Source organism: Lutjanus erythropterus, chromosome 9, assembly GCF_056507025.1.
Source record: "Lutjanus erythropterus isolate fLutEry1 chromosome 9, fLutEry1.hap2, whole genome shotgun sequence".
Classification (NCBI taxonomy): Eukaryota; Metazoa; Chordata; class Actinopteri; order Lutjaniformes; family Lutjanidae; genus Lutjanus; species Lutjanus erythropterus.
The window spans coordinates 20,586,731-20,600,549 of NC_139325.1; the positions used below are offsets into that span (position 1 = coordinate 20,586,731).

General features: G+C 38.3%; 1 protein-coding gene across 1 annotated transcript; it reads right to left on the reverse strand.

The window, feature by feature from the left end:
* Nucleotides 1-467: 467 nt before the first annotated feature.
* On the reverse strand, nt 468-5,669 carry LOC146321359 (potassium channel subfamily K member 5-like). Its single transcript, XM_084726487.1, has 5 exons — nt 5,371-5,669; nt 4,568-4,679; nt 3,178-3,344; nt 2,886-3,054; nt 468-1,531 (listed from the first exon to the last, which is right to left on the reverse strand). The coding sequence occupies exons 1-5, from the start codon at nt 5,554-5,556 to the stop codon at nt 822-824; spliced, it is 1,344 nt and encodes a 447-aa protein (XP_084582613.1). The 5' UTR covers nt 5,557-5,669; the 3' UTR covers nt 468-821.
* Between the last annotated feature and the right edge of the window lie 8,150 nt (nt 5,670-13,819).

Consider the following 13,819-nt stretch of genomic DNA (forward strand, 5'->3'; position numbering starts at 1 on the left):
AAATTTGACTAAAGTGTTCATATTTTCTTCTAGGCAAGAATTAATTCTCCATGCACTCAGCAGAAGGGAGATGTGTTAGCAAGTTATGTAATATTACCGACATGTCTTTCTTTTGGCTAGAAGTGTATTTTAAATTGTGTATTTTAAAGTGTTAATCTGTCATCAACGTTAGCTACTTTTCTCCCTTAATACATCCATGATACTGACGTTAGCTGTTAACCCACTAACATATTGTAAACGGCCAAATTCAGAATGTATCCAAAGTTATTCTGATCTGTATAGCTATCATTAAATGTATAAAATTATCATATTCCCTTAGTAATTGTCAAAATGTTCCACTCATAAGGGCCGAAGTGTCCCATTAAATACAGTAAACTAATATGGAGTCAATTTAAACTAAATTGTAGCTGTGGATTAGCCATGAACAATAGGTTAGCTATATGTTGGCTAATGGCTACCAAAATAACAAACAAACAAACAAACAAAAAAATCACCTGCCAAAATCTTTTTTTCACTAGCAAATAAAACTATTTAGACTAGACCTTCTTTTTTTAATCAGTTACCTCTCAGGGCTTCTGTATAAGGAATGAAAAATTCTTGATTTATCAATCACAAAATAGCGCTATTTTCCCTGTTTCACACACTGACTCACTAATAATCGAAAAGCTGCTTAAATCAACAGTCATTGTTAAGCAGGAAACCGTCAAACAGTGCAGTCTCACTTTGTGTACAGTCATCTAGTATCTGTTTTCATGATACATATTACAATATTTCCTCCACTTGTTCTACAACTTTAAAGGTAAATAAAGTTTACATTTTTTTTACCCTTTTTCATCTTTATCATTTAACAAATCTTCCTCTACTACCTTGGATATTTTAAACCTAGTCTCCCCACCATCAGGATGCTGTACACTTTCTTCTGTTGTAGCATCTTTTGCAGATGCAGTAAAGATGATGCCTTCAGTTTCTGAATCAAATGCACAACTGTCCTTGTCCTCCTCATTGTCCATCCTCACACTTTCTGCAGGTTTAGGGTCCCCTTTACTTTCTTGTATTAGAGCAGACCCAGATTTTTGTTCACCTTTGTCTCTGACAGCCTTTGTATTCACGAACACTTCACTGATACTGATCAAGCGTCTGTGCCGAGGCGAATGTTCCAGGGTCTGGATGTTGTTGCCCAAGATGTCGCTGCAGCTCTTTGAGCGATTAATGTTGTCTGCAGACTTTATTTTATTTGCTGAGGCTCCGATCGACTTGATGACAGTGCTGTAGTCTTCATCCTTTGGGAAGTCAAAGATGTCGATCGTGGTCGGCTTTTCATCCGAGCTGGGCTTGTCCTCTTCAGGCTCTGATTCCATATCATAGAGGTGTCTGTGCCTGTGTCTTCTTTTTTTCTTGAGCACCTTGTGAGCTTCCACCACCATGTTGACGTTCCAGCTGAAGAACAGGGACAGCCACGCAAGACCCATGTAGATCCATAACTCTGCAAACACTCTGTACAGTCTGGGGTAGTCAATGTTTGGATTTACACCTGAAACACAGTGAATGCACCAAAACAAAAAGTTCAGACTGACAAATAACCTCAGAGGAACACTACAGGTATACTATACAGGATTTTCCTTGAAAAAATATAGAAAAATAATCCCTATAAATCATCATTTATGATCCACTAGAAGAGTGTGGTGGTGTCTGTATCTGCAGAGATCCTGACCTCTGCCTACTTTGTCTACATTTATTTTTCTAATTTAGTGGTCTAAATGAGTGAGAGTCACTGCTCATCAATACACTCTCATTCAGTGGCAGAATACACACCCACCGGAGGACGAGTGAGAGGAAAACAGCCTGTAGAGTCAGACTACTATCAGATCTAACAAGCTCACTTAAGGATTTATTTTGACCAAGCCGGAGTTGGAGATTGTTGGAACAATGGAGACACAAACAGAGATGGCTTTGGTGAGTTTTATTTTGTTGAATGAAGTGAATTTTATAGGTTTATAACAAGTTAGCAGGGCAATTATGATGTCATCTTAGTTCAGTAAAAGAGAGAAGCCTGAATTCAGAAGGGGTTTAATATGTTTAATAATGAGGATGGGTGTAAAAATGTTTCCTTTCTTGAATCTTTGAGCTTATTTTGTTTATTTGAATGTTGCAAAAGTAAACAACGTATATAATGTGGTGAACTTTGTGTTGTCTGTTTGCACATATCTCCACACCTTTGATAATATAGCGGCAATCTGAGGTTGAGGATTGAAAATTTAACATATCGTTCAGTGACTCTATAAAAACATAGCAACCAATGGTTATGTTGCTGTCTCTGTCTCTTTCCTCTGCTCTCTGACTGTGAGAGCTGCACAAAGAGATACACACACACACACACACACACACACACACACACACACACACACACACACACAGGCGGAGCAGACTGAAGACCCTGACAGGACTAAAGATCTCTCTGCATGTGGACATGTTTATTTGTGCTTTAAAATGTAACTGCTGTGAAATAATCTAAAAATAGTGTTTAAAATAGTGTCATTTCTCTGACTCAGATCTCTGTACTGGCTAACAGCGGTCATTAACATCATTCACTCTCTACTTCTCTCTTTCAACCAAAGATGCTGTGTGTAAAAAGATAATGCATTACAAGCTCCGCCAATAGTATGAAATGGTATACACCTCCCGTCTCTGTGGTCAGTGTGGTCAGAAGTGTTGTAAAAGTTGTGCGGATGGATTAGCAAAACACATACAGTACCAATTTAATGTTTTTGCTTTATTTTGCCACTCCTTTTATCTGCTAGCTTGATATGCTTCATATTGTCATAGAGTTATGTTAGATTAAATTAGTTGGATTAAATTAGTTACATTATTCCATAAATCAAACCTACCTGCCACATAATCTCCAAACCCAACTGTTGTGAGGGTTATAAAAGAGTAGTAGAGGCCTTCCAGGTATGTCCATCCTTCCATAAACATGAAAACAATTGGAGGAATGACCAGATGCACAAACAGCCCCCATAACAGGAATAAGAGTGTACAGGTTATCTGGACCTTTTTCTGACAGAAGAGGGAAAGAAACACAAAGCAACTTTATTTAATAATAAAAAATAACTTGATGATGCTGCCTTTTAATACGGTGTTCTGACAAAAACAAACTGCAGCTTTCAGGTAGACTCTTACCACTGTAACGCCTTTATGGATCAGAACCTGGGACAGACGTTTGGCCCGGTCTCCAAAGAATGAGCCCAGCTCACTTATCCATACCAGACACAGGGGAATCCCGCAGAGACCATACAGGATACAGAACACACGACCACCAACAGTCTTAGGTGCAACATTGCCAAAACCTGTAGATTCCAAAAGGAAATATTAACACAAAACACTGAGAGACATACAGAATGTTTATGAAGGTTCATACAAAGTAACTATTGGCTTTATTAATGGTGAATAAGTTTGTATTATTCCTTTATAAAGCTTTGACTTTTTAAAATTTTACTCTGTTATTCATTTTGCTGAGGATGTCTCTGCACAAAGAATTCAGTTATAAAAATAAAAGACATAATTTGCAGTCACTGATGTGAGTAATTGAGGGGTTATCAGTTTTTTACAAGTCCAACATTAAGAGCTCACAAAAGTTATTTGTTGTTGTTCTTTATGACTAATGTATAAAGCATTGATGAACTACTACAAAGTAGTATTGAACTTCTCTGTCTATTTGTCTTTGCAAAATGCATTGATAAAATAGCTTATCTCATGGCATACCTGTACTCATACCCACGCAAAATAGCCTTTATAACCAACCTATAGCTAAAGGAGTCAGTGAGTACTAGCCCGTCTGAGGCAAAGTTCCCAGAGAGCAGGTGAGGGGAAAATCATATGGCATCAGTGAATAAGCCCCTTTGATGCGTCACACTAATAATTCCCACCATCCAGCAACTCGGCAAATAACAAAAACAGGGGTTCCCTTTAACATAAGGTTTATAAAGGAATTGTTTTAGAGTAGAGAATTTGCACCTGTTTTGGAAAATCAGTGTGTCCAAAGTACTGATGTAGTAAATTAAAAATTAATGGGAATTGCAATAATAATGTACGCTTGTCACTCAATCCCATGGCACACCTGGACCTGCCGCAATGCACACCAAAGTGCTGGTGTGCAATATATTACAATATACTGAACAAACCCTGTATCGTGGTACGTATCATACTGCCAGATTCTTGCCGCTACACAGCCCTACTTACACACATAGAAAAGTAAATAAATAATGAAATATTACATATGATTAGAAGACAGTTCATATAGTGTAACAGAGCCTCTCCTGAGAGCCAGTCTGTTACTGCACAGCAGCACCTTGACATTGTTTGAGCTGAATGGAATGGAACCTCAATTAGTACCAATGAACACCTGTATTATCCCACTATTTCATGTCAAAACAGCTGCTGTGAAAAGGTATTTTGTTTATCTTATGACCTACATGATTAAACATCTAAAAGAGTGTAGTTGTTCCGGTTTTACATTTCCGATTAACAGCAATATCAGCAGGTGTAATACGTCTAAAGATGTCATACAAACCTATGGTTGTGACAATGGTGGAAGCAAAGATGACAGAGTTCGCCCAGTCCCACGTGTTGCGGTGAATTTCCCCGGTGATGGTCACACCTTGACCCGCAGCCTCTGACACGATCTGAGAGAGTCAAAAACACTGAGTCAGTCTCAACAAAACCCATTCACAAATCCCCGTCACTCCTGCTTCTACTTTAATGTGACGATACTGATAACAAATGTTTTTCTTTTTTTTTTTCTTTTTTATGGCTTAGAATGATAAAAAAAATCAAACCTGTCTCAGCTTTTACAGGGAGACACACCTTATGCAAACATTCAAATAATTGTGGCGTCAAGATAAGACATGCACCTTGACGTTCAGCCACCAGCATTAAGTCATGAATGCTTACAACTTCACGGCGTTGTAGTAAATATGAACATGTCATTTTAATAAAAAAGAACTTTTTAAGCGCTTTACTTGACACGGTTCACTTCAGCCAGGTTGTTTTTCATTGTTTGAAGCAGGAAAAACAGGTTCTCGTGGTTCTGATAAATACAACGAACTTCTCCTTTACTCTTCTGTATACACCGTGTAGGCTCATGTTTTCTAGGTTACAGAAATATTGTCAAATATAGGGCAATATCTGTAAACTATATGACTTCATTATTTATATGTAATAACTTTATGGGATTTGATTGGAGCTCTTCAGTTGACCGGTGAATCTCCGCAAAGTTACTCACAACTCTGTACAAGTTATAGGATGAATGGAAAACTTATGTCTCACAGCCATGGTTTCTTTGTGTCACACTATTTAAAGTTTATGGATCCATACCTCCAAAATCTCCTCCAGACCTTCTTTTGTTAAGCACGGGTAGTTCTTCACAATCTTTTCCTTCTGTAGCTTGTATTTCTCTACGGCTGATTTCCAGTTTGGCTCCTCAAGAATTTGAAATATCGCGGCCCCGATCGATAAATAGAAAATAATACATGAAGTTAAAAACGGACCCTTGTCAGCCATATTATTAAGTCATAACGTCGGTCTTAAGGCACTGTGTAGCTCTTATTCACACAGAGAGCCGTCGTCATCTTACACTCTCTGCTTTCTTCCTGGTCAAACATAATGGGGTTGTGTTACTGCACTGCTCTCATTGACTGATACACACTCAGCTCCAACTCTTTTGCAACTCTGTTACAAGTCAAAGTCCTACATTGAAAAACAATACTCAAGTATAAGGCTTATTTTAATTAAGGAAATGTGCTTAAGTAAAAGTACTCTATTCAGTAAAATTTCCCCTGCAACTGTTATATTATCATATATTTCAGAATTATTACTCATGCATTCATGTAAAAGCATGATTTTATAGTTGTAGTTGGTTGACATCGAGCTCATTTTGAAATATTTTGTATAGGACTGAAATTAATGATTATTATTTTTATTATTATTAATTCATCTGCTGATTATTTTTCACAGTACTTGTTTTATCCAACCAGTAGTACAAACTTTTACTTTTACTACTATTTAACTTAAAGGAAAATCTTCACATTTGTGAAACTGGAGTGATGAAATGTTTTTGCATGAAAAATGACAAAAACAATCATCAAGATAGATGTGAATTATTTTCTGATTAATCGACTAATGGTTTCAGTTTCACATAAACTGTCGGGTAGTTTAATTTATCACAAAACATTATATTTTATAAACTATCCATATGTTGTGCGTGTGTGTGTGTGAAAATCCTGATTTGTAGAAATTAAAGTAACTAAAACTGTAGATAATTCTTGTGCAGTAAAAAGTAGAACATTTCCCTCTGAGATGTAGTGGAATAAAAGTAGAAAGCAGTGTTTAAAAGTAAGTAGTACAATACTTGAGTATATTTACTTAGTTACATTCCACCGCTGCTCAGCTCCATTGTTCAGACAGATTATGTCAATGGGTAATTACTTTTAACCATACACATTAATGATCATAAGTGATTATTATTCTTTAATAATAACCTGTGGAAAAATAAAAAACACCCCAGTTTCTCATAGAAAATAGCTTATATGGTTTCAAATGTAATTTTTTCCTGAAAATTGCATTAATTTGTCTTCATGCTTGTCATATGGGCGTATTATTGCCTTATTTATGGTGTAGAATGGACATACTTATGTGTATATACAGAAATCTATCTCCTCTACCTCATGATTGTTGAAAACCTGCATGAAGCAATTTTGGAAATATTCAGCAGGGGGCAACATGTCCTCAGTAGTCCAGATGGGGTGTCACACACTTTTGTGAAGGAATACATGTACGTATGTGTATGAACTGGTGTGTTTTGCTGGTGACAGTTGCTCTTATCTTCATGTGTGAGCATCCAGAAGGCTGGAGCTCAGTGTGTCAAGTTAATCACACTGGGTGGATCCAGGCTGCTCTGCATGATAATGGCTGGGAGGTGTTGTTCTCAGACTCAGGATATACTGCATGTGAAAGCTGAATGGAAGTATATTAGTACTGCAGCCTGTCTCTGGAACTCCCTCAATTTATCTCAATGCAATACTAGGAGCACATCTTTTTGGCAGGATATATTTGGCTACCCTACTGGGACAGTGAAAAACATTGGCCACTGGGTTATAGGTAACAACAACTGAGACAGATGTGACAGATGTTCCAGCTGTAGCAGCTGCCAGACTGAGGTGTGCTGCACCCTGTGGGTATTCACACTTCATTTTAAGGAGATGTCCAAGGTCATCAATGGAGTCATAGCCAGACAGTGGGCCTTATACTCACACGGGACTACGTTACGTGAGGGGACACACAAGTGTAAAGTTAGTATATGGCCTCCATAATGTTTGAACATGTAAAAAATACTTTTCTTAGAATAATAAATTGTATGGTAAGGATTTTCCACAAGAAAGGCCTTAAAATTCTTTAAATCAACTCAAACTCTTTCTCCCACATTGAGAAGTCCAGAAACCATGAACATGTAAATATTTCTAATTTTTAAGGCTTAATACCAGGCTAAGATGTGTTTTCACTGAAAAATCTACTGTCAGTATGTGTTCAAAGGGTTTTAGTTTCTACATCAGGCTTGGGTAAATTGCATATCAGACCATGATTGGCTTCCAAACCAGTTGGGATGTCACCATGTGTGGATTACCGAACAGGCCTACAGGGTTTAGGCCCAGGGGCCAAAGGGCTCAGGGGGTGCCTGAGTCAGAGGCTCCACATGATGTCTCTGTTATTAACTTTTATTTTTTTGGTGCAATAAATAAACAACAAAAAGCTAAAGGGGTACATCATTCATGTCAATAACAGAGACCCAAAAGTCCTACTGAAAAAATGAAGGAATAGGCAAAACATTCACTTTGTAGATGTCACAAGAAAGAAACCCTCTTGCTAAATTTTAAGTGAGTGTTTATCCCCTTTAATTCTGTAGGACTTTGCAGAGCTGAGTACTCCATGCAATATGGGTCCTTCAACTCTGTGGGTATAATCCAGTATGCTGTTGGTGTTAATTATGAGTCTGTGTGCTGTAAGTCCTGTTGAAGTAAAGGTGAATTTAGTCTCTGTGCCCAGTATGGGAATCAGGACCCGTCAAGGGGCCCAAAGATAACTATGAGGAATCACAAGATGTTTGCATGGATAAAAATGAAAATAAACCAAATTTCTATTGCACAAAATTATCTTCAATTTTCCTGTGAAATATTGGATGCTGTGACCTTTTCAGGGCTGTGAAAATCTATGAAGAGAAGATGACCTCCAACTCCACACATACACACAACAGCGCCCCTGTGTGGAGCCACCAGTAAAGTGTGCATGCAGAAATGGCTCCACATAATGTGCAGAGGTGGTGGTGGCTGTGACTTTGCTGATATCAGACTGCTCCTGGCCCGGTCACAGTAAGACTGGCACAAAAGTTGGCAGTAGTTGATCAAAAGCTTAATCTTTGACCACACATTCCTCTCTGATATCCAGGCCCCGATACCGAAACCACTTAAGTAAACATGTGACCACACAGCAGGAAAGCTGTACCTGCTCTGCACTGAGGTGACTTTTACAGTGAGGAATTCTTAACATGAGCAGTGTTGTCTTAAGGCCCCCTCAAGTGTTTCCCCATCTATGTTGAGGCTGTATGGATTAGGGGAGATCAGGGGCAATTGTACCAGGGGGGAACTGTAATACTGTACATACTCGTTTTTTCCAATTAGAGACAAGCTAGAGTGTCTCTAACTGAAACTTTCATTTTGAATATACAGTATTTCTCCTGCTGTTTAGATGACTGATAATTTAAATTTACATAAAACCTTATCTGTAGTTTTGTGCAAACGATGCTACATGTGTTGCTAGCTGGCATACAAGACTTTATCATGGCTGCAATATCTAGGTGAATTATAGGACTGTTACAAGTTCCCCTTTGTGTTTACACATTTTCTGTAAGAAAATGAACATATTTCACTTATCTTAAATGTACTTAAATGTAATATTACAGTCTTGTCCTTATTAGTGAAACTATATCAATTGCAATATTAATTAGAGCATATATTTGTCTCTTCTATCAAAAGATGACTAGTGTATCGTGAGTAGTCTGAGAGTTATCGAGGATGGTGTAAAAGAGGTTACATTTGCCCCTGGTCTCCCCTATTACTCCCACTAACAAGTACCGCGCTGCAGGAACTAGACAGGACCTGAGTCACCTGTGATGGTAAACAGAAATACTTTGCCATATGTACAGATGTGCAATGTTTCACGCTAGCATTAAATCATTAGTTTGAATAATAACATGTGAGGAGTCATGTGTGAGGTTTTTAAGGGTTACTCTCCTACCTCTGATCTCCACCCATCACTACTTAGTGCTTCGTCACTGCTGCGACACCGCCTCTCTGTGGAAACCGGATCGATAGACTCCAACTTGCTCTGAGGGGAAACGCCGGAATTATGGCATCAAGGTAAAGGTGGAGAAAACAGGCAGGGGACACATCCGTCTGCACAGGTACGACTCAGCCTCTCAGACACCGTGTATTGTGTTGTCATCACACACACACCTTTCACAGACAACTCCTTCGTTTCCCGTTTCCTCGCGGCGGCGGCGGCAGTTCGCTGGGAGTTCACTGCACCGTCTTTAGACGGATTATGTCCAATACGACCAGGTCAGGGATGTTTGTGCTCTTAGCCTACACAGAAAACAACAACATACGGCTGTGGTTTTTCGACTGCACGATAAAAATGGGAAGAAATGTCTGCCAGAGGGTTGTTGTAAGGTTGCTGTCACCGGCCCAGGGACTCTCTGGGCCCCAAATACTGTAGATACCTAGCAACATACCTAAAAACAAGACTGTCAAAGCTGCTCCTGTAGGAGTCATTTGTGCTGTAGGTTTGTTTATCATCCTGAGAACAGAAGAAGAACTCTAAAGGAAAACTTGTGGTCAGTAAATAACTCATTTAGGTCAACTGTAAACAGGTACCATTGTTTTCACCTCTGTTTTTCTGCTCTCAAATGATGCCAGCACTATATAATGTTTCATACATGCATTTATGTTTATGCACTGTAGTTAAGTAGTCATCAAGTAATTTATTATGTAAAATACAACACCCGAGTACTGTCTGTCCTCTTGACTATGTGTGCTGTCACCTTTTTAATTGAATTATTATAAACTGTTATATATCCTGTTTAGGGATGTAACAATGTATCAATAGTGCAATATCGGTATTAAAAATGTCTTAATATTGTGATGATATCAATCGCAATATTACATGGTTAATTTATTATTTTTTTATTTTAGAAAAGGTCTGCCTCTGACTGCTTCATAGTTTTTATTTTGTACAAACATAATTCAAGCATTCATTTCCAAAGACAAGTCATGCCAGCTTGTTGCACGTCATGACCAGGTAGTATGGTTGCCGTTTAAGAGGAAAAGCAGTTAAAGTTAAAAGGAAAAACTTATTGTGTACCAGCAAATATACAAATGTACACATCACTTTATTTTAAAGCCATTTTTTTATCCCAATAGATTTTTTTTTGTACCTTGAGTTTTTTGGTATTGTTACATTCCTAGTACTGTCACATTGGTAAAATATCTTATAAAACATTTATCTGTATATATTTCTAACAGTGAAATGATATTTCTTTGCTTGATGTTCTTTTGTTGTTTATGTCATACTTGCTTTGGAGATGTAAACATCACATTCCCCATGCTAATAAAGTCCTTTTGAATTAGGGTTGCAACTAACAATTAATCTGCAGATGATTAATGGATTGTCAAAAACCAAGACTCTTCAATTATTATCATAAATAACAAAGAAAAGCCGCAAATCCTCACAGTTAAGATGCTTGGACAAGCAGATTTTTGACATTTTTGGTTTCAAAATGGCTGAAACGATTAATTGATTTTCAAAATAGCTGGCAGCTGATTGTGTTTCAGACAACTAATTGCTTACTTGATTACCAGCTGCACTTTGACTTGAATTAAACTGAATTAATATAAGTATTTTACTGACCTGTTTTTCCCTTTTCCCCTCTCGCTGACCTGGTCATACTGTCTGGGATTGCCCATATAATCTGCAATGACCTTCCCCATGGATATCATGTGAGTATCACTTCCCATTTAAATGTATGGAGCTGTATAAATTTAACAAAAGCACTGAACCATTGCATATAAGTTATGATGAGTTATTACGATTTAAAGGTAATGTAGGGATTAATTAAAATTAAACTACCATGCTCTCAGCTGCAGAGAAAAATTTCATTTATATTTATGCAGTGATTATATTAAGTCATAGCTCATCAGTCTTTATAGAGACTATTAAATATTAATTCTTGATTAATTCTATGTGATGTGCCATTCCCACTGGGATCTGAGAGCAGACTTTGTATTTTCTGCATGTATTCGCTGTAGTTATTATTATTCATGTCCCTGGAAAAAAGGGTTGTATTGCTTTAGTTAACAATTATGATTATTATTGTTATTTTATGATTGAGTCATGAAAAATTACGACATTCCTTTTTACATGTGTCATCAAACAGATTTGAGAAAATAAACACTGCGAAGGAATTCCAGCAGTAGTAGTAGTAGTAGAAGTGTGGTGTCCATTATGGTGTCCACGTCAGACTAGTTTTGGGAGGGGTGATGTGACCCTGTCACCCTGAGGTATCAGGACGCAAACACATCTTTATCTCTCATGAACACATGCTCCCAGCATGCCTTACAGCTCTGTGTTGATGCAGATTAGTGTTGGATGGGATTCCCTCTCTTTCACAACAAATAATTAATGTTAAACGAGTGATTTGATCTTTCACCGTGGACATTGTAAGACTCGAAGTGCACATATTTATACTTAGATTTCACTGTGTATTAGGAAATGTCAGTGTAGGTGAGATGTAAGAATTGTGCTACAGTGCAGAGCTGGTGATATGAACAAAAGAAAATAACATAAACATTTTGTTAAATATATTAATACTTTGGTTTTGCATTGAGATTTTGTGTTTGAGTTGTTTTTGTTGAATTTAGTATGGTCATTCAGTGTGAAGGCTGTACATTTGTGTTTATTTGCTTCCTTTGTGAGATCTAATTTAATTTGAAAAGAACAAAAAGAAAGTATGAACTAAACAAAATCTGACTGACTAATCTTAAATGCCAGGAGAGAGACCTGGCTGGCACAAAAATAAATGACAAGTCAGACTGTCACAATACCTCAACAGATATTGTCACAATTTTGTAGAGAAGATTGTTGCTCTCACAAAATATTAGCACAGTGACATTTTTGAGAAGTAATCTTGACCAATGTGCGTATTATAAAAGTGTATTAAATTAAGTGTTTTAAAATCAGGAGAAGACAACACTTACGCCATGTAACACTATCCAATATCTAAGACAATAACTAGTCTTTTATCACAATATTGATATAATATTGATATATTGCTCAGCCTTATTTTTAGTGAATAATAAAGAAATGAACATTTTTCCAGGTTTTGGAACCACTAGAACTGTAACACACTGTTCAGTCACATCAGCATTCAGCAGCATGCATGTGTGAAGGTGATTCATTTGCTATCTCTCCACCAGGGGGCAATGTAAACTAAGAAAACATGGCCATTTACAGTAGCATCAGATGATCAAACTCAGTGTGGGATGCATTAGGTGCCCTAGAATGTCCAATACAATCTGTTCAAAGCACTGCGAGCTCCGGGGCTCGGTAGAGTGTCTTTTTAAGAGATCTCAGATGACATCCAGGTGCATGCATATTAATGTAAGCATTTCATTTCCACTATGACTCATCACTTTGCGTTGTCTCTACAGGCAAATGTTTGTGGCAGTTTTAGTAGCTGCAGAAAATTCATGGAAGCGTTTTTTGGAAAGTCGTTCTGTCCTAGTTTCTGTATTTGATTGTGGCACTTCATGTGCAAAATAATGGCCTGACTCCCTCTGAAGAAACATCACGCTGTGGAATTTAAATTCTCTGAGGTGTGCATGAAGGTGAGAATTCAAACTTGGCCTCAAACAAGAAGGTTGGGTAACATGTCTGCTGGCAGAAAGGGGCGGAAACATGCGACATTCCTGGTTCATAAATTCTTCATAACTTAATGGTGCCGTATGAATATTGATGCGCTGTTACCGTCTATCCCGTTAGTGCTCTTGAGAGCTCGGATCCTGAGCACAAATAGAAGCCCTGCAAACCATGCCGCCTCCATCACATACACGCGAAATTTATATTTAAAGCATTTTCAAAGCTGCACAAGTTGTTTTACATAAGATCTGGATGGCAGGGCGGCACGGTGTGTGATGTGTACCCAGATGCAGTATTGAAAGTCAGAGAGAGATGAATTGGGTGGTAGTGGTATGGGACATTATGTAATCACAGAGCGATGGAGCCAGAGAGGGATAAAGATGTTCCAAACAAACATAACCCCCATGCACTGCACTCAGCTGGAGTGATGCTCTGCTGTACCATCGTATGTGCATGTTCGCTCGTGCTTTTGAACAAATGAGGAGGACTGACAGAGGCGGGAAACGGGAAAGTCTGCGTCACTGTTTTTGGGTGTGTCCACTGCGTGAGCGGCTCGTCACAGAGAGAGTCTGTGGTTCCAGTCTGTCACGGTCTCAAGGGACTGTGGGTCTGTGAGTGCTGCTACTCTTCTCCTCCCCTCTGTTTTCTGTCTCTCCTCCCTCTCCTGGGTCCAGCTCAACACCTGCTCCTTGCAGTAGTCACAGGGCAGGGCAGGGGTTTCTAAGCAACTGAAGGCAACACGAGTAGTTCATTTCATGTAGTCTTTGTTTTTTACCCTCTCTCCTCCTCTGTTATCTCC